Below are 19600 nucleotides of genomic sequence, written 5' to 3' on the forward strand. Positions count from 1 at the left end.
GTATATAACTTGTCGGTTCGACTCGGTTATTTCTTCTGTTTTTTTGAACAAAATCAAAATCTAACCAAATATTATCGTTTTTTAAAAATGTAAAACCAAACCAAATAAAAAATTAATTTATTTCATCGATTTGATTTAATTTTTTTGGTGTAAATCGATTTTAACTAAATCGTGATCACCCCTAATCATAGCATAGTTTTGAAAGAATTTAATTAAGCACGTGTTTTAATATTTCACTTATCCTCTTGTATTTTTCTGCTTTTTATACGATAATATAAATTAATAATTTTCATTTCCCCGTTATGTTGAAGCTTTTGCCAAAAATATATATATTAAACTGAAGTTATACTACTTTAATCTTGTGGTTCTCTCTCTCTCTCCCTCTCTTTCTCTCTCTCTATAAGACAAATTACACAAATTTTATAGTGTTGAGAGCTAGTTACATCATATTCCCATTTTTTTCAAATTACAAAAATCTTTTAAATTTGATGGAATTCGAATACATTTTAAAACGTCCTGATACATCGCTCAACATCCTAATACATTGCGTCTCGATTTCAGATACATCACGTGATGTATCTGACCGATACATCACATAAATTGATGTATCTGACATCCCAATACCTCACGTAAAGTGTTGTATCTTATATATATAGCGTAAAGTGATGTATCGAACTGATACGTGTAAAGTGATGTATCAGACTGATACATCGCGTAAAGTGATGTATACGAGAATAGGAGAGATTGGAATTTTTGTAATTTTTTCAAATGATAAATTTTTTTAGAGAATATGATAAAATAAGTTATATATAAGTTGTAAGGTCGGCCTAGCTCAACGTGATAGTGAAATTTCACAAATAACCATTATAATAAACTTAATTAGGCTCATTAGCTATAGTTTGTATATTTACGAGATGTAGCTATAGTTTAAGCTGCCTCGTTTGTATAATTCGTGGATTTGTATAATTCGCAGATAATTGAGCTATTTTTGTATAAACTCAAAATAACGAATTTATACAAACACAAACATCTGAACTTTAAACCATTATAATACAAAATTACATTATACAAAAGTTATACAAATTATATTATACAAATTTTGAATTATATAAATGTGCGAATTGTAAATTAGTTAAACCATAGCTATGTTAACTATAACTAGTATATGTTTGCTTATGAAATTTTTACATAAATGAACTCTTTAAAACTAATAATTATCCTTTTTATGGTACCTTTTTATTATGATCTATAGCTTATTTGTCTTAATTAATAACTAAAATTACTCTATTACCCCCTCTCCCCCCCCCTTCCTCTCCCTTTACCCCCCTACGTGCTGCTTCTTTTTTTTTTCAATCTATTTTTTCTCTTCTCTTTCTCTTTCTCTTTATCCTTTTTTAAAATTAATAATTAATTATTCAAATTTAAATAATACCGAAATATTTGAAAATTCACATATAATACTTATAATATATTTATATTAAAAATATTTTAATTAAATATTCACCATATTTATTGAAAGATGCCTATAATATGTATCATAAATTGATTTCAAAATATATTATGATTATTGTGTATTTTTTCTCTTATTAATGATGATAAAATATATTATTGTATTATAATATTTTAGTTATATATTCACCACGTCATTAAAATATTCCTATAATATATTAAATTCAAAATCTATTATAATTATTTTTTATTTTATTCTCTTATTAACGAAATATATTATTGTATTAAAATAATTTAGTCATATATTCACTACGTGCATTAAAACATGTCTATAATATATATAATATATTGAATTCAAAATCTATTATAATTATTTTTTATTTCCTTTATTGTATTAAAAATGCATTATATTTGTCATTTCTTTCTCCCTCTTTCTCTTTCCTTTCTTTTGCATCCTTCTTTTCTTTTCTTTTTTTGTCATTTTTTTCTCTCTTTCTCTTTCTGTTTCTCTTTCTCCCCTCTTTTAAAAATAATAATTACTTAATTCAATACATTTCTAACAACGAAAATTAATTTAAATAGAATTGAAATGTTTGAAATTCACACATAATATTTAAAATATATTTTTATTAAAAATAATTTAATTATATATTCACCACATTTTAATTAAAATATATTGAATTCAAAATCTATTATAATTATTTTTTATTTTTTTCTCTTATTAAAGAAATATATTATTGTATTAAAAATATTTTAGTTATATATTTAGCATCAGCATGTGCATTGAAATATGCATATAATATGTATAATATATTGAATTCAAAATGTATTCCAATTCGAATTCAATATTATATATTGGTATGAATTCGATTGTTGTTATTTCAACAAATATATTATTGTATTAAAAATATTTTAGTTATATATTCACCACGTGCATTGAAATGTGCCTATAATATAATACATTGAATTCAAAATCTATTTAAATTATTTTTTAAAATATTGTATTAAAATATTTTAGTTATATATTTACCACATCCATTGAAACATGCCTATAATATGTCTAATATATTGAATTCAAAATGTATTACAATTATTATTTATATTTATTTTCTTTATTGTGTTAGAAATGCATTATATATGTATAGGCATAAAAAATTATTTAATTTAAAAAATAGTAAAATCATCATTTCCATAATAACCAATCCAAAATTAAGTTCAAATTAGGATAATTAATTATTACGTATTTTTAAAAAAGGGAAAAAGAGAAAGAGAAAGATATATAGAGAGAAAAAAATCGGACAAAAAAAGAGAAGAATGAGAGAGGGGGGGGGGGGGAGAAAAAGAAAGAGAAAAATGGAAAAACGAAAAAAAAAAAGGAAAGAGAGAGAGGAAGGAAAGAAAAAGAAAAATGCTTTTATTCTTTTTTCACTATTTCGAGTAAAAAAAATATTGTCATTTTTGATAAAGTTAAAATATGTACTAAAACTCGTAATTAATGTTATATATTACATTATTTATGTAAATGGGCCTTTGCTTATTCGCGTAATTTGGGTTTGAGAACATTACGGCCCATTATATTTAGATTGGGCTGCCCCATCACCATGAAGTCCAATATGAAATGAAAAAGAAAAAGAAAAATCAATATTTGATTGGATTGAATTTTGTGGTGTTGTTAAAAGAGAATTTTTTTTTGTAAATAACGTTATCTGTGTTCACATTTATGAAAAATAGTGAGATTTTATTTAATTACGAAACTTAATAGTATTTTTGGTTTCAACGTAGCGAAATATATTATATTCATGCATATAATAATGATGAAATATAATGTATTCGCGTGATGTATCGACACATATATAATATCAGTAGCGAAATACGCCATATATACGCTCATAACAATAATGAAATGCATTATATTTGTGCACTTTAGTGCGTGTATCTGCTCGTATATAGCGTCTTTGTCTAATTATATCCATGTAGATAATAAATATATTCGAGTGTATCTACTACTCCTTCTATTTCATATTAACCGTTCACTTTTTCTTTACATGCTCTTTAAGAAATTATAAATAAGATGAGAAGTTTTATTAATTTACTCTTTATCACTCCCTTAAAACAATTGTTTTTTGAAACTTAGAAACTTGTTAAAAAAATGTTAGTTGTAGAAGTAAAATGAGAAAATTTTAATTAATTTTGTGCGATTTGATAAAATGACAAATAATTTTAGATAAATATTTATAATAAGATAGAAAATTAATATAAGATGGAAGAAAGTATAAAACTCCAAACTATCACTAAACAGATAAATATAGGACCTTATTTTGATGTGTCAAGTAATTCAATTAACTTGTTAAAACATGTGAAAATATTCACACGGGTTATGAACATTTTGTCAATTTAAGTAATCATAAAAGAATAATATTTAACAAAAAAATAGCAAGTAATAAATACATAACATTTATAGCAGTCACATTAGAGTACACTAAGCTCATAATAACTTTTTACTGAATTTAGTATTCATCTTTGAGATCATGTTACCATAATTTACCAATATAATATATGCTCTCTGCATTTAAAGCTACTCCATGAAAATTAATTGACAAGCCACTTTCACTCACCATTCAAATTTTCACGTTAAAGAAGCTTTCTTTCTCATAGTAAATCTTTTGTTCCATTATTACTATATTTCCAAAAAAAATAGATTTAAGCTATACACATTAATAATAGAATAAAGTTATAGTGTAATTTAATATGTTATAACAGATTAATTATTATTTTTATAGATGATGAGAGAATTTTTCAAGACCATATAAAGAGATTACATACTTGTCTCTTTAATTACCCTTATGAAGCTCAAGACATATTATCTGACTTTGTTTTTCTAGGAACGGAGTTCTTTTTTTTTTTTAAAAAAGACTTTTGAATTTTATGATCTAAAACAAATCATAAACAATTTTGTAACTATAAATCGTCTTATATATAAATGATAGAATGAATATTTCAAAGTACAATTCTTTTAAATATATACAAATAGGTGTCATTCTTTTTAAAAACAGATTAAAAGAAAAAGTGTATCACATAAACATAGACAAGCCAGAAGAAATGCTTATCTAGTCATAAAAACTTACATGTTATTATTTCATTAAGAATTTAAGTAATATACACCATCAGTTATCTTTACCTATTGTAATATGTAACACATTTTATTTCTCAAAATTTCAAAGTTCAGTGTCTTAATTACATGTAAATATCTTTTAAATGATTTGACAATATTAAAAAATATATATTTAATTACATTGACATGTATTTAATCATTTAAATTATTTTATTAATGATCTGATCGTATAGATATTTTTTACACTGTCAGTGTCAGTATATAGAAAGAAAATGAAAATGTGTCAAACTGTGAAGACACAGAAGCAATTCACAGGGTTCTCAAGCTCTATGAGTGTGAATGTGCCTATTTCATGTGACCTAGCTTATTGCTATGTCTCTCACTCTTGCCTGTGACTTGCTTCAATTCTCCCCTCTTTTAAATATCCATGCATTTCTTTCCTTTTTCCTTCAACAAACCAATCTTATATTATTATTTTTCCTATCAACTATCAAACAACAAAAGTGATCAAAGAGCTTAAGAGAAAGAATTAAGAAGAAGAAAAACAAATTAAGGGTGTATACAATGAGGAGTTCCAAGTATACTGCAACAATTATCATTATTCTTCTTGTTTTCCTTCCAATTGTCATGAATGCAAGGCATATTCCCAAGCTTAACTCATGTATGATCAACTTTAATTTCTTTCTTCCAAGCATTTTATTTCACGGGTTCGATTTCTCATATGGTCACTCAACTGATAATTATTATCTCAAAAATTCATTTCTTTTTTATTTTAATTGGTATAACAAAAGAGATGAGATAATAACTATTTATTAATTGAGTGAACATTTGAGAAATCAACTCTTTAGTTTTCTTTATCAACAAACAATTTTATAACTTTATTGATGAATAATTATTATTTCATCCAAATTAGTACTTTCTTTGTTTTATTTTATGTGATACACTTTTTCTTTTAGTTTAGCCAAATAAAGAATGTTATCTTTTTATATTTACAAAGAATTTAAAGTTAAACTTTCCATTATACCTTCAATGAAAAACTTTTATGGCCACACAAAAGGTTATGACATGTTTAATATCACAAGTTATAAAAGTCCTTTTTCCCCTTATACTTGTGCCCCGAAAAATAAGTATAATTCTTTTTATATAAAATATTATAAGTTGTAATTTTTCTCATATCAATATGATGAAAAAATACATTTTAAAATATTAATTTGAATTCAGTTTGAATTTCGAAAAGAGAAATGTGACAAGTGTTTTAAGGCGAATGGTTCATATGTTTTTAAGATATATACACAACCCTTAGGGAATTGAGACATTTAATGGTCTTCAAATATTTTGGTACAAAATTATTGTGTTCATCAAAGCGACTAATGCCTATAAAAAATAACGTCTCTATCTCAATCAGATTAGAATAAGATTTGCGCACACTTTCATACTTGTAGTACTATTTCTTTACCACATAACCTTTGTGCTAATGATGCTCAAATTTTATTTTCTTTGTTTAGATGACCAGAGACATGTGCCACCAACTAAAAAGGCAACATTGGCAAGGCCAATGATGGCAAAAAGAGCAGATACTCTACAAGTAGCAGGATCAAGATTGCCAGATTGTTCTCATGCATGTGGATCATGTAAACCTTGTAGATTAGTGATGGTTAGCTTTGTTTGTTCATCTTTGGAAGAAGCTGAGACTTGTCCTGTAGCTTACAAATGTATGTGTCATAACAAGTCATACCCTGTACCTTAATTAATCATTAAATAAATAACTATGTTACCTCAACAAATATCATATGTAACATATAGTGCTTAATCTTACAAGTTTTATTTCCTCTAATAATTCCCATAGTGTATGACATACGTTGTAGGATATATCCTTCTCATGTGTATTCAATGAGAGCTTCCTGTTTCATTTTTTAATTGCCGGATACATCGCTAAACTCTTAAATTTGTTATAGTTCTAATTAAGCGCTTCAACATATGATTAAATATTTCTATTACACATTTACACTTCTGATGCAAAATCTTGGAAAATCTTCTCAAGCACTCATTCGAAATATAAGCTGAAAGTATCTAATAGAAACGCTTTATAATGTATAAAGATGCTCAATTGGAACAGATCATAATTCGAGTGTCTAAATGAAATTTACTGACGAATTCAAGGGGTTATGTATTCAACCTTTACTTAATTACTTTTCTTTTTCTTAATGTTATGAGGCGGATTCCAGATTTAGAAGTTTCAATTACCATAGTACTTTGAATATAGACGTATTACTATTTAATATCTTGGAATTAGAGGCTAGCTAGTTGAATGACCAATTATATTAGAACAAAAATGTCTTTCTCTTCGTTTGGTGGTGTGTCTTTTCAGTTTGTGTCAATGTTCTCTTGATAATATTCAATTCCTTTCGAATACTGTCTTTGTGATGTTATACCATACTATAATATGTATGATTGATAACAAATCCAAATTTAACGATCTCTTGAAGAAATGCAAATTATGGCTGCTCATTGTTAATCACCCTCAATTATAATCTCCACCTACCATAAATAATTGATTACATAATATTAGTATATATATAGAATCTTTTTTAATTGTATTAATCATGTATAGTACTTATCATGTATTGTATTTTACCGTGTATAACTTTCTTGTAACCTTATAGGGTAAAGTAATAGAAATCAAGGTTTTTCCCTTGTTCATATGGGGAATCTCTCTCAGACCCAGCCCTTTATCGATGCCTTGTTGGGAGCTTGATCTACTTAAATGTCACTCGATCTGACATTGCTCATTTTTTTCATATTCTTAGTCAGTTTTTGTCTGACCATAGACGATCTTCATCTTATGGTTGTTCATCGGCTTCTGTGTTATCTTTGATCAACCGAAACGATGGGCATGCATTACAGTCGTAACTCACCTACTCTTGCGTGCCTTCTCAGATGCTGATTATAGTAGGTGCCTCGACCCTCATCGTTCAACCACCGGATATTGTGTGTTTCTTGGCAATTCTTTGATGTTTTGGAAGTCAAAGGAACAAGCAACAGTGTCCAAATTATCGACTGAAGCAGAATATCGTGCCATGTCGACTACTTGCAGTGAAGTAGTTTGGTTGCATTGTTTGTTGGCTGATTTTGGCATTCTTTTTCCTCTCCCACACCCATGTATTGTGACAATGAAAGTACTGTAAAGATTGCCTCCAATCCTGTTGTTTACCAATCACATTGAAATTGATTGTCATTTTGTTCGGGAAAAATTTGATGACGGTGATATTTCTCTTCCTCATGTTTCTTCTAGAGATCAACTGGCGGATTTTTTCACCAAATCTCAAATGAAGAAACGACATGAGTTCTTTATTGGCAAAACGCTGGTTAGCCACCATCAGTTTGAGGGGAATGTTAATCCCCATCAATTATTATCTCTACCTATTATATATAGTTGATTACATAATATTAGTATAGAATCTTCTTTAATTTTATATTTACCATGTATAGTACTTACCATATATAGTATTTTATCATGTATAATTTTCTTGTAACCTTATAAGAAGATAATCTCCTTCATTCTAAAATAATAGAAATCAAGATTTTTTCCTTGTTCATACCCATAACAGAACGAATTGAGGTAGTCTATACATAAACTGATTCCAAATTATATAGGAAGGGAAAATATGTGGTAACAGCAAGAGTGGAGCTAGAAAGAAACGCGTTTGAAGAAATTGAATAGCTTTGATCAAAACTTTATTTATATATATATATCGGACGTCAAATTGTAGAAATAAAACCAGAGGGAATTACAAATTTAATTCATTATGAATATTGAATAGTGCTATTTATGTAGAAAATTATACCAAGTTAAACGTACGCTGATGCATATCCTATAAATAGGGCTGTCTAGTTGATAAACAGCCTAAAATTAGGCTTCTATCTCCCTCCCTAAACAGTAGTCTAGTTCTAACCGACGTTTACATATTCCAAATTTTTGGTGTAATGTTTCAATGGATTTACAAGATGCCACAAAATATAAGGGAAAGTTACCAAAAAATATACAGTTAGGCCAATTATTTAATTATCAACATGATCAAAATATACGCAATTTATATACTGATTAATGATTATATATATATTATATGTCTATTTAGTATAAAGTATACACAATCTACACATTTTGTACATATTTTGCAAAATTAGTTGGCCGAAGTGTTTAGAGTTGTAATTGTCCCAAAATATAACTAGGGACAACTTAAGGGTTGTGTTCGGTACTTCAGTTTGATTTTTTTAAATATTGGATAAGTTCTTCAATTTTTCGATTATTCAAAAGTGTGTACCGAATTAGTTCGGTCTGATTTTTTTCAAGTTCAATTCAAAATTCATTTTAGGTTCCAAGTTGAAATCTCAAACATTACATTTTTATTTTTCAAACTCATTTAATAAAAATCTTGTATCCCCCCACTAATCAACGTCTACGTCAATATATATATATATGTCAGTATAACGCGTTTAGTAATGCATTATTTGATTCCAAAATTGGATCGATCACATAATTCATTTATTGTGCGTACGTGTTAGTTGCTATACATGGGGTAACAATTGAATTGGAGCAAGTGTAGAATACAACCAATGTGGGTATGCCCTCTTGACAAATTCTATAACAAAGAACCAATACTCCCAATGTATTTGGGAGTTGTTTAATTGGTCGTATTTTTTCACTCTTTCTCTAGAAGTTTTCCTACTTTGCTGATCTTTTGGTGACTTGAATTCACAATTTTAAGATTGAAGATGGAGGACGTATATAATCCTCTCTTCTAATCAGCTATTTGTCGGTGCGATTGCTCTTGAAGGTTCATTATGATTAGTGCAACACCGCTAGAGTAACTTGAGACTAAAATGACGTTACGTGAATCGGTTCACGGCTACAAAGTCCATTAATGATGAAAAGACCACAAACCCAATCGATTGGTGACTGTTGATTGGATTGTAAATCACGTTGGTAGAATAATATAATATTTTTAGAATTTTAACTTTGTGGATCATTATAAATAGGCATATTAGGTTTCTTTTAAAGAGAGTCGGCAGTTTAATTTAGCTATAGTTTTTATCGCCCAGTTTTGGACAAGTTTAGGTTCCTTGTCTCAATAATTAGTAAAATCATATCTTAAAATCTCTCGTGTTTCAATTGGTGGGGTCCATCCCATTCTTTGGTAAACAATTGCAGCCTATTTTTTGGTCAACAATTGCAACCTATTATTTCAAAGTCATAAATGGGATGCTGCAAAAATCATAAAAAGGATGCTGCCTACTTTTTTGTTTTGTCAACAAAAGACAACAACAAACTAGTGGGAAGGTTTGGTGAACGGAAGAAGAGTTCCTTCACCCCTATAAAAGGAGTTCTTCAGCTTCTCATTTTAGACATCTAATTCACAGACAAACAGAGAGAAAAATATTTGAGTTGTGAGGTATTTCATAGACTATAAGAAAATAGTATGTGAATAAAAATAGAGTGTGAGCGATATTTTTAGTAAGTTGGTAAACCAAAAGAGTGTTATTCTTTTTGAGTATATGGTAGTCATTTTTGAGTATTATACTTGGTACTACCCAGTGTAAAATTCCTTACTATAGTGATATCAGTTGCTCATTTTGGTCTGTGGTTTTTCCTTTATTTAAAAGGGTTTCTACGTAAAATTCTTGGTGTCATTATTTCCCCATTTTATTTCTACTATTTTGATCATATATATTTTTTTGTGTTAGTCCATATTTTTCCAACAAACTGGTATCAGAGTAAGGTTTCATCTGAATATGATTTGTGGCTGCAGCATAGTCTGAACTTCCACATTACAAAAGATTTACTTTGATTTACTATAGTTATTTTTTTTTTCGAGGGGGGGAGGGAAATGTTGGAAGTCACTACTAGTAGAATGGTTATTTTGAATGGTATGTCATTTGGAAGGGAAAAATGGAAGATCTGTTTTATGTCAAGAATTTTTATCAACCAGTTTTTACCACTATATAGGCTAAAAATAAAATAGATAATGAGTGAAATCTGTTGCACAGACAGGTATGTGGATTTATTAGGCAATAGGTTGACGATAATGTGTTGAACCATATTTTTAGAGAGACACATGCTCATACCCTATGGGAGCATCTTGAAAGCTTGTATGCTCGAAAGACTGGGAACAATAAAATGTTCTTAATAAAGCAGATGTTAAGTTTAAAATATCATGATGGTTCTCCGATGACAGATCGTCTTAATAATTTTTAGGGAACCATGAACCAGTTTTTTGCTATGGGTATTAAATTTGATGAAAAAATTTAAGGCTTGCTTCTACTTGGTTACCAGACTCTTGGAAAATATTTAGAACTTCATTGTCAAATTCTGCTCTAGAAGGTGTGATCTCTATAGATTCCGCCAAGAGTAGTGTCTTGAATGAAGAGGTGAGAATAAAATCTCAAGGTTCTTCTTCTTCATCTGATGTCCTAATAACTAGCTCTAGGGGAAGAAATAAAAACTTTGGTTCTCAGAATAGAGAACACAGCAGGAGAAAATCCAAAGGCAGACTTAAGGATATTGAGTGTTACCATTATGGCATAAAAGGGCACACAAAGAGGTTCTGCCAAAAATTGAAGAGGGAGAATAAAGAAAAAGAGGGAAATAAAGAAGATGGCAATGAAAATTTCCTAGCCACCGTCTCCACCAAAGATCTTGTTACAGTCCTTGATGCATATCTAATAAATATTGCTTGTGATGAGTCAAGATGGGTTGTAGACACTAGTTTCACATCTCATGTGACATCAATGAAGAAATTTTTCTCTTTCTATACTCCTGGTGACTTTGGAACCTTGAGTATGGATAATGAGACTATATCTAGGGTGGTTGATGTTGGTACAATCTGTTTGAAAACTAGTACTGGAACTAAACTAGTTTTGAACAATATAAAACATGCATCTGATGTTCATCTGTGCCTAATTTTTGTTGATGTTCTAGATGATGAAGGATATGTTAGTACTAATAGTAGTGGAAAATGAAAACTTATTAAGGTTCCTTGGTTGTGGCTCGTGGTAACAAACGTCGTGATCTATACTAGACTACGGCTTCTACTTGTATCAATATGGTGAATGTAGTTGAGAGTGATAAATCCTCAATGTTGTGGCACAAGAGGCTTAGCCACATCAGTGAGAAAAGACTCAATATTTTGGGCAAGAAAAAATTATTATCTGATTTCCAGAGTGCTAAATTAGAAAAATGTGAGTACTTCTTGGCGGGAAAATAAAATAGGGTCTCCTTTAAGTCTCACCCTCCTTCAAGAAAGACAGAGTTGGTGCACTCTTATTTATGCGGTCCAATGAAGACAAGGACTCTAGGTGGTGCACTCTACCTTATCACTTTTATTGATGACTGCTCAAGAAAGCTTTGGGTCTATGTCTTGAAGACTAAAGACTAAGTGTTAGGTGTCTTTAAGCAATTTCAGAATTCAGTTGAAAGAGAAACTAGAAGAAAAATAAAATGTATTTGTACTGATAATGGTGGTAAATATTGTGGATCATTTGATGAATACTGCAAGCATCAAGGTATTAGACACCAGAAGAGTTAGATGTTTACTTTCTGAAACAAAGTTGTCAAACTCCATTTGGTGTGAGGACTTATTGATCGATGCACATGTTATTAACTTATCTCCTGTGATTACTTTGCAAAGTGAAGTTCCAAATAGAGTTTGGTATGGAAATGATGTTTTCTATGAACATTTGAGAATATTTGATTGCAAAGCTCTTGTACATGTGGCGAAAGATGAAAGGTCAAAGTGAGATGCCAAGATAAGGCAGTGCATCTTTATTGGATATGACCTTGATGAATTTCGTTATAGGCTATATGATCCAATTGATAAGAAGCTTGTGAGAAGTCGTGATGTCTTTTTCATGGAAAATCAAACTATTGAAGATATCAACAAAGTTGAGAAGCTAAAATCTTCAAGTTCAGATGGAGTAGTCCATCTTGATCAAGCTCCTCATACAAGTGTGCATGATGTTGATAGGCATGATGATCATGGTGATGCCCAGAACCATGTCCCAGATCAACATGTTGATATTGAAATTAACAATGATGTTGATATTGATGATACCCTTGCTCATGAAGTTGTGGTAGTAGCAAATAATCCTCTTAGGAGGTCCACAAGACAACGTATTCCTTTCTCTCGCTATTCACCTAATGAGTATGTGCTACTCACTGATGGGGGTGAACCAGAGTATTATGAGAAGGTCATGAAAGATGAGCATAATGATCAATGGATTAAAGCCATGAAAGATGAGATGAAATTTTTGTATGAGAATCACACTTATGAGTTGGTGAAATTTCCTAAGGGCAGGATAGCTTTGAAGAACAAGTGAGTGTTCAAAGTAAAAGTTGAAGAACACAGCTTGAATCCTAGGTACGAAACTAGATTGGTTATTAAAGGATTTGGTCAAAGAAAGGGTATTGACTTTGACAAAATATTTTCTCTTATCGTGAAAATATCCTCTATTCGTACAGTTCTTGGTTTGCCTGCTAGTCTTAATTTAGAGATTGAGCAGATGGATGTGAAGACGACTTTTCTTTACGGTGACATAGAAAAGGAGATTTATATGGAATAACCTGAGGGCTTCAAAGTAAATGGTAGAGAAAATTTTATGTGGAAACTCAAAAAGAGTTTCTACGAGCTAAAAGCAAGCTCCTAGACAGTGGTACAAAAAGTTTGACTATATTATATGGGAGAAAAGCTACAAGAAGACTTCTTTAGATTATTGTGTATTTGTACAAAACTTTTCTGAAAATAATTTTATCATCCTCTTGCTATATGTGGATGATATGTTGATTGCGGACAAGAATACTTTCAAGATTGACGAGTTAAAGAAAGAGTTATGTAAGTCTTTTGTCATGAAAGACTTGGGTCATACCAAACAAATTTTGGGCATGAGAATTACTCGTCTCAAGAATGAAAGGAAGATTAATCTGTCACAAGAGAAGTACATTAAAAGTGCACTGGAGCGCTTCAACATGAAGAATGCTAAGTCTTTTAGCACACCTCTTACTGATCATATGAAGTTGAGTAAGAAAATGTGTCCTACAGCTCGGGAGGAAAAAGAAAACATGGCTAAAGTTCCATATTCCTCTGTCATCGGAAGTTTAATATATGCAATGGTATGCACTAGACCTGTTATTGCTCACACAGTTTGTTATATCCCACACTTTTGGGCATTCGGAAAGAGAAAAAAATATTTTTGACTTACAAGGAATGAGATTGTGAATTATTTTATTCATTTTAATTAGTACCGATGTGATGTTCATGGAAAAATTAGTGTAGAAATACAGAGGAAGGTCGAGGGCAAAATTGGGAATTTTGGAAACTAGTTTGTGAATTACTAATAAGACTTATGGTTTTGTTGGGCTCAAAACCATGATAATAATAGTAATATTGAGGCCCAACAAAAGAAAAGGCCCAAGTCTTAGAAAGTTAGCCCATTAATTAGGCAGCCTATATATATATATATATATATATATATGTTGATGACTTTTAAGTCATCTTTATCCATTAAGTTCTTTTTATCAAAAAGAAACTACAAGAAAATTCTAGAGAAAAGGAAGGAGAGAAACTTGAAGCTAGAGAGAGAGGGAACTCGGATTTGGGAGAAAAAAGGTGAGTTCTCCGATTTCGCTCCATGAATTAATTATCTAGAGTATACCACGATGATATGGAGGTATTAATAGTATAAAATCATGGCTTGGAGCAGCACCAAATGGATAGCAAGCAGCCACATGTTTTAATTGCGTTAGAAGAGTTTTCGAGATGGGTTTTGGCGAGTTTTGGCCAATTTCGGGAAAGATAAGGTCTTTACTTTCAATTTTAAGTTTATGGTGTTGTTATAGGGTGTATTACATATCCTTTATGCTGCTGGAAGTGTAAGAACGTCGTAGAAATGCTCAGCGAAAGAAACAATCTAAACTGAAGTCGTCGTAGTTAAATTGTAGTCGAAATAAGGCATTGTGCGTATGGGGGATGATACTAGTCATGTGGTGGTGTGTTGCAGGGCCTAAAAGTGTTCTAAAGGAGGTGGGGGAGCTTCTGATTGCAGCCACACGACCCCCGCTTCGTATGGTTAAAGGTTTTGCAAAATGGAAACTAGAAACTCTATTGTTGTATCATAGTTTGGAGCTAGTTGTTTGGAGCTTTTATTGTGTAAGGTTGAAGTGATTTAATTGTAAATATGATGCTAGTTGTTGTTGTTGATATGATTGTTGATATTGTGGCCGAGTTGAAATCTCGGGGATATTGAAGTTATAGGGGAAATGCTGCCCGATTTTTGGTAGCATCGAAACTAGTAACAAACTAGTCGGGGGTAATGGATAAGGAAATGACTCTTACTAGTACTTGGTTGTAGAGTGGGCTATTGGAAAGTGAAAGGCTATTAATATTAGTATTACTTTCATGTCAATAGGTTAAGGAGGTATCAAGGCAAGCCGGATTTCAATTAATCCTGAAAAAGGTATGTGAAGCTATCCTTCTTTTCTTTTGCCATGTCTTTGGCATGAGTAAATAGAGCTACCCTTGTTCTCTCTTGATATGCCCTTGACGTAAGTTATGATGTTACAATGAAATATTTATGGTACCGAGTCCCTTGATGGGCCAAGTATGATACGTGTTACTACCTAAGGATCGGGCCGTACGTTCCACGGCACATATGTATATAATGGTTTTATAAGGGAAAGTAAAGCGCATGTAAAGCTTATTCTCTTTCTTCTTTTGGCATGGCCCATAAAAAGCCATGGACGAAGAATGCGCAAAGTCCACAAGAAGCTCTTATTCTTAAGTACACTAAGATGGCTAACGTTTTTAATTTTCTAAAACTTATGTCCTTTTGCCTCGATTCATGTGAAAGTGTCCAACCATCCTAAGTTGGTATAATTTAGGTTGTGGTATAAAGCATGACTCTTATTCACTCTTTTAAGCTAGAACCCTTCTAATAATTGGACTATGGCCTCTCAAGTTTTTTTTCTATACCTTGGGAAGTAGTAAGTAGGTAAAGTTAATCTTTTTTTTATATGAACTTTATGAAACAAATAAATGAAGTATGGGTGATCCCAAGGAAGCCCCATTCTCAAGGCCACTAAGATGGTCATTTTCTTGACTTCCAAAAGATATTTTATTACACATTGATACGAGTAGATGACTCCAAAAGGGCTACTTTAATGCAAATCATAAGGATACTCCAAAGGTACTTGTTATGGCTATTGTCTTAATTTTTAAGTGATAGTTCATTTTGATTAGTTCAACAAGTCTCTAATGATGGTTTAAATTGCATAGGGTAACTCACTAATCCACTCGTGTATATTGTGATACATCTTTCACCGAGTCCCAGGCTGGCTATAATTACTATATGATTTATGGATCGGGCCGAACGTTCCTCGGCATTACTATATGATATATGGATCAGGCCGAACGTTCCTCGGTATTACTATATGATATATGGAACGGGCCAAACGTTCCTCGGCATTACTATATGATATATGGATTGGGCTGAACGTTCCTCGGCATTACTATATGATAAATGAATCGGTCCGTACGTTCCTCGACATTATTATATGAGATAGCACTAATAGAAGATAGATGCTTGTGATAACAGAGTGATGTGGTTCTTACACCGGGTCCCTGAACGGGCCGGGTATAGTATGCAATGATAGTATGTATGACTTTATTTTATGAGATGCAGGTACAGTGGTTTGTTGAATGTTATACTTGCCCCTGCATCCCTATGTTAGTTGTGCCCTCCTTTTGATGTTTTATACTTTACATACTCAGTACATATGTCGTACTGACCCCCTCTTTTCAGGGGAGGGTTGCGTTTCATGCCCGCAGGTACAGGCGCGCGCTTTGAAGATCCGCCAGCTTAGGATTCCACTCAGTAAATTTGGAAAAAGCTCTATTGAATCAGAGCCGAGATTTGGTACTAAACCTTTTATGTATATATTTATTTGATTATGGGTACGGTGGGGGCCCTATCCCGCCTTATGTTACTGTTCTTTCTCTTAGAGGTTTGTAGACATGTGTGTGGGTTGTATATGTATGCGTGTAAGGTTGTGCCTATATGTTACGATAGCCTTGTCGGCTTATATATTGTCTTGCATGTTGGTACGTTATGACTCAAATAGGAGACATTTTTACTTATAGTTAGCAGAGGTATACGCGAGTGTCCAGTTCGGACACCCGTCACGGCCTACGGGGTTGGGTTATAACACAATTGGTATTGTCAGTAGGTTTTTTGATAATCCAAAAAAACAACATTAGAAAGTTGTAAAGTGGATACTCAAGTATCTGAGAGGAAGCTCAGATAAATGTTTGTGTTTTGAAAAATCAAATCCAATCTTGAAGGGCTATACAGATGCTCATATGGCAGGTGACCTTGATAATAGAAAATCCACTACTAAATATTTGTTTATTTTTTCAGGGGGAGGTATATCATGGCAGTCAAAGTTGCAGAAATGTGTTGCACTGTCCATAATTGAAGCTAAGTATATTGCGGCTACTGAAGCTAGAAAGGAGATGATATGGCTCAAGCAATTTCTTCAAGAGCTTGACTTGCATCAAGAGGAGTATGTCGTCTATTGTGACAGTCAAAGTGCAATAGACTTGAACAAGAACTCCATGTACCATGCAAAGACAAAACACAGATGTGCGATATTACTAGATTCGAGAAAAGAGAGAAGGCGAATCTATGTAAGTTGAAAAGATCTCTACAAATGAGAATCATACAGATATGATGACTAAAGTGGTAACAAGAGACAAGTTCGAATTGTGCAAAAAACTTGTTGGCATGAGCTCTCTCTAAGAAGATAAAGATACCTCATTCTAGTGAATGAAACTGGAGGGAAAGATTTGTGGGGTCCATTCCATTCTTTGGTAAACAATTGCAGCATATTCTTTGGTCAACAATTGCAGCCTATTATTTCAAAGTCATAAATGGTATGCTGCAAAAATCATAAAAAGGATGATGCCTACTTTTTTGTTTTGTCAACAAAAGACAACTGCAAAATAGTGGGTAGGTTTGGTGAACGGAAGAAGAGTTCATTCACCCCTATAAAAGGAGTTCTTCAGCTTCTCATTTTAGACATCTAATTCATCGACAAACAGAGAGAAAAATATTTTAGTTGTGAGGTATTCCATAGACTATAAGAAAATAGTCTGTGAAGAAAAATAGAGTGTGAGTGATATTTTTAGTAAGGTGGTAAACCAAAAAAGTGTTATTCCTTTTGAGTGTGTGGTAATTATTTTTGAGTATTGTACTTGGTACTACCCCGTGTAAAATTCTTTACCATAGTGATATTTGTTGCTCCTCTTGGCCATGATTTTTCCCTTATTTAAAAAGTTTTCACGTAAAAATTTTGGTGTCATTATTTCTTCATTTTATTTTTACTATTTTGACCATATATATATTTTTGTGTTGTGCGTGTTTTCCTAGAAAAAAAAATATCAAACAACTAAGTCATTTTCATCCACTACCATATAAAAGTGCTCATCATCAATAGAGGTATTATTTTTCTTGCCATTGATAGTAGCGTATCGGTTCTTTAGTTACGAAGTGAACTAGAGCAAGTGGAATACAACAAATGTAAGCATGCCTCATTGACTTCTTTACTAGCAAAGAACCAAAAATGTCGCATGTGTATTTAAGAATTGTTTGTTGTCGATTGCAGGGCAGATCTAGGAGGGGGGAACGTGTTCTCCATGATTCCATGATTTAGGCGGTTCAAAATTAATTTTGAAATTTTAAATTCAAATTTTAGATATTATATTTTTCTTTTCCGAATTCCCTTAATAAAAACTCCGAATCCGATTGCTCTCAGTGTTTTTCTATGGCTGTGGATATGATGTGGTACTGTGTGAACTTCCAACTACAATTAAATGGACCCATATGTCCTTAGATATTAGACTTCATGTGGATTGCAAAAGCAAGTGAACACCATCCACTACCATTAGTCCATTATTCAAGTCATCATCAACGCATGTACTTATTTTGAGATAACACGGTGCAACTTGCTTACATTTCAATTATTTCTAATCAATTTTTACGAATATGCAAATATCAAATAACTATACTTATCATAACTTAGACCGATGAGCTAACTTGTGCTAGGGATTCAATTAAATTCTCTTCACCAAAAAAATTATATTTCCTAAATAAGATAAAAGCTAATTTTTATTAATTATATATAAATCATTGAATCACCTTAATATATTATATGAAACAATTCTAGTTTAGTGGAAAAAGGAGTTCAAAAATTACTTATAAAGATTAGGTTCATTTCTAGATGTGACTCAAGAATATTTTTTTAATAATATACTTGTATTCATTCCTAGGTATGGTATACCTTCAACTTACAAACATATGAAGTACATGACTTTAGATAGGAAGTTGTGAAGATGGAATACTAAAGTAGAAGTTTTATAGGTAGTCCAATGTTATCTCGCTTTCCCATGCGAAAGGTATGTTAATTATTTGGAACACCTTACGTGTCCCTCTTTTCTTTATCAATATTATTACTCTCTTATTATTTTATTTTTCGACTGTTATTATTATTTATTTATCGAAAAAGGGTCAAAACTACCCTTTATCTATTTGAAATAGAGCACATATTCCTTTAAATTATATTTTGGCAAAAATACCCTTCATGTCATACTATTGACTTACTTCGACCCTTCTGTTGACGGAATGAAATGTGGCATTTCATGTGTATTAATTTACGCCACATAGGATCTCCACATAAGTACCCCATCACACCCCATTAATTAAAAGACCCAAATAACCCGCCCATTAAAAGACCCAAACCCATCATTGACTCCCGTAGTTATGGTTTCCTTGACTCCCGTAGTTATGGCTGCCACAATTAATTTGCAGCAGTTTCTAAGCAACCACCGTAACAATATATTTGCGGCAGTCAGACACCCCTACTTGTTGGCGTGACTTTAGGAAGAACACTTCAGCTACTTTCTAAGCATCTATTGATCACGTTGAACATATGAT

General features: G+C 31.6%; 1 protein-coding gene across 2 annotated transcripts; it reads left to right on the forward strand.

Moving 5' to 3' along the window:
* The first annotated feature begins 4881 nt into the window (after positions 1 to 4881).
* LOC129871209 (protein EPIDERMAL PATTERNING FACTOR 1) lies at positions 4882 to 6468 on the forward strand. 2 transcript variants are annotated; one of them, XM_055946099.1, is made up of 2 exons: positions 4882 to 5199; positions 6067 to 6468. In XM_055946099.1, the coding sequence occupies exons 1-2, from the start codon at positions 5193 to 5195 to the stop codon at positions 6306 to 6308; spliced, it is 249 nt and encodes an 82-aa protein (XP_055802074.1). In that variant the 5' UTR covers positions 4882 to 5192; the 3' UTR covers positions 6309 to 6468. The 2 variants fall into 2 exon arrangements, with proteins under 2 accessions (XP_055802074.1, XP_055802073.1); XM_055946098.1 differs by having other exon boundaries at positions 4893 to 5222.
* Positions 6469 to 19600: the final 13132 nt, after the last annotated feature.

This window comes from Solanum dulcamara, chromosome 10 (assembly GCF_947179165.1).
Source record: "Solanum dulcamara chromosome 10, daSolDulc1.2, whole genome shotgun sequence".
Classification (NCBI taxonomy): domain Eukaryota; kingdom Viridiplantae; phylum Streptophyta; class Magnoliopsida; order Solanales; family Solanaceae; genus Solanum; species Solanum dulcamara.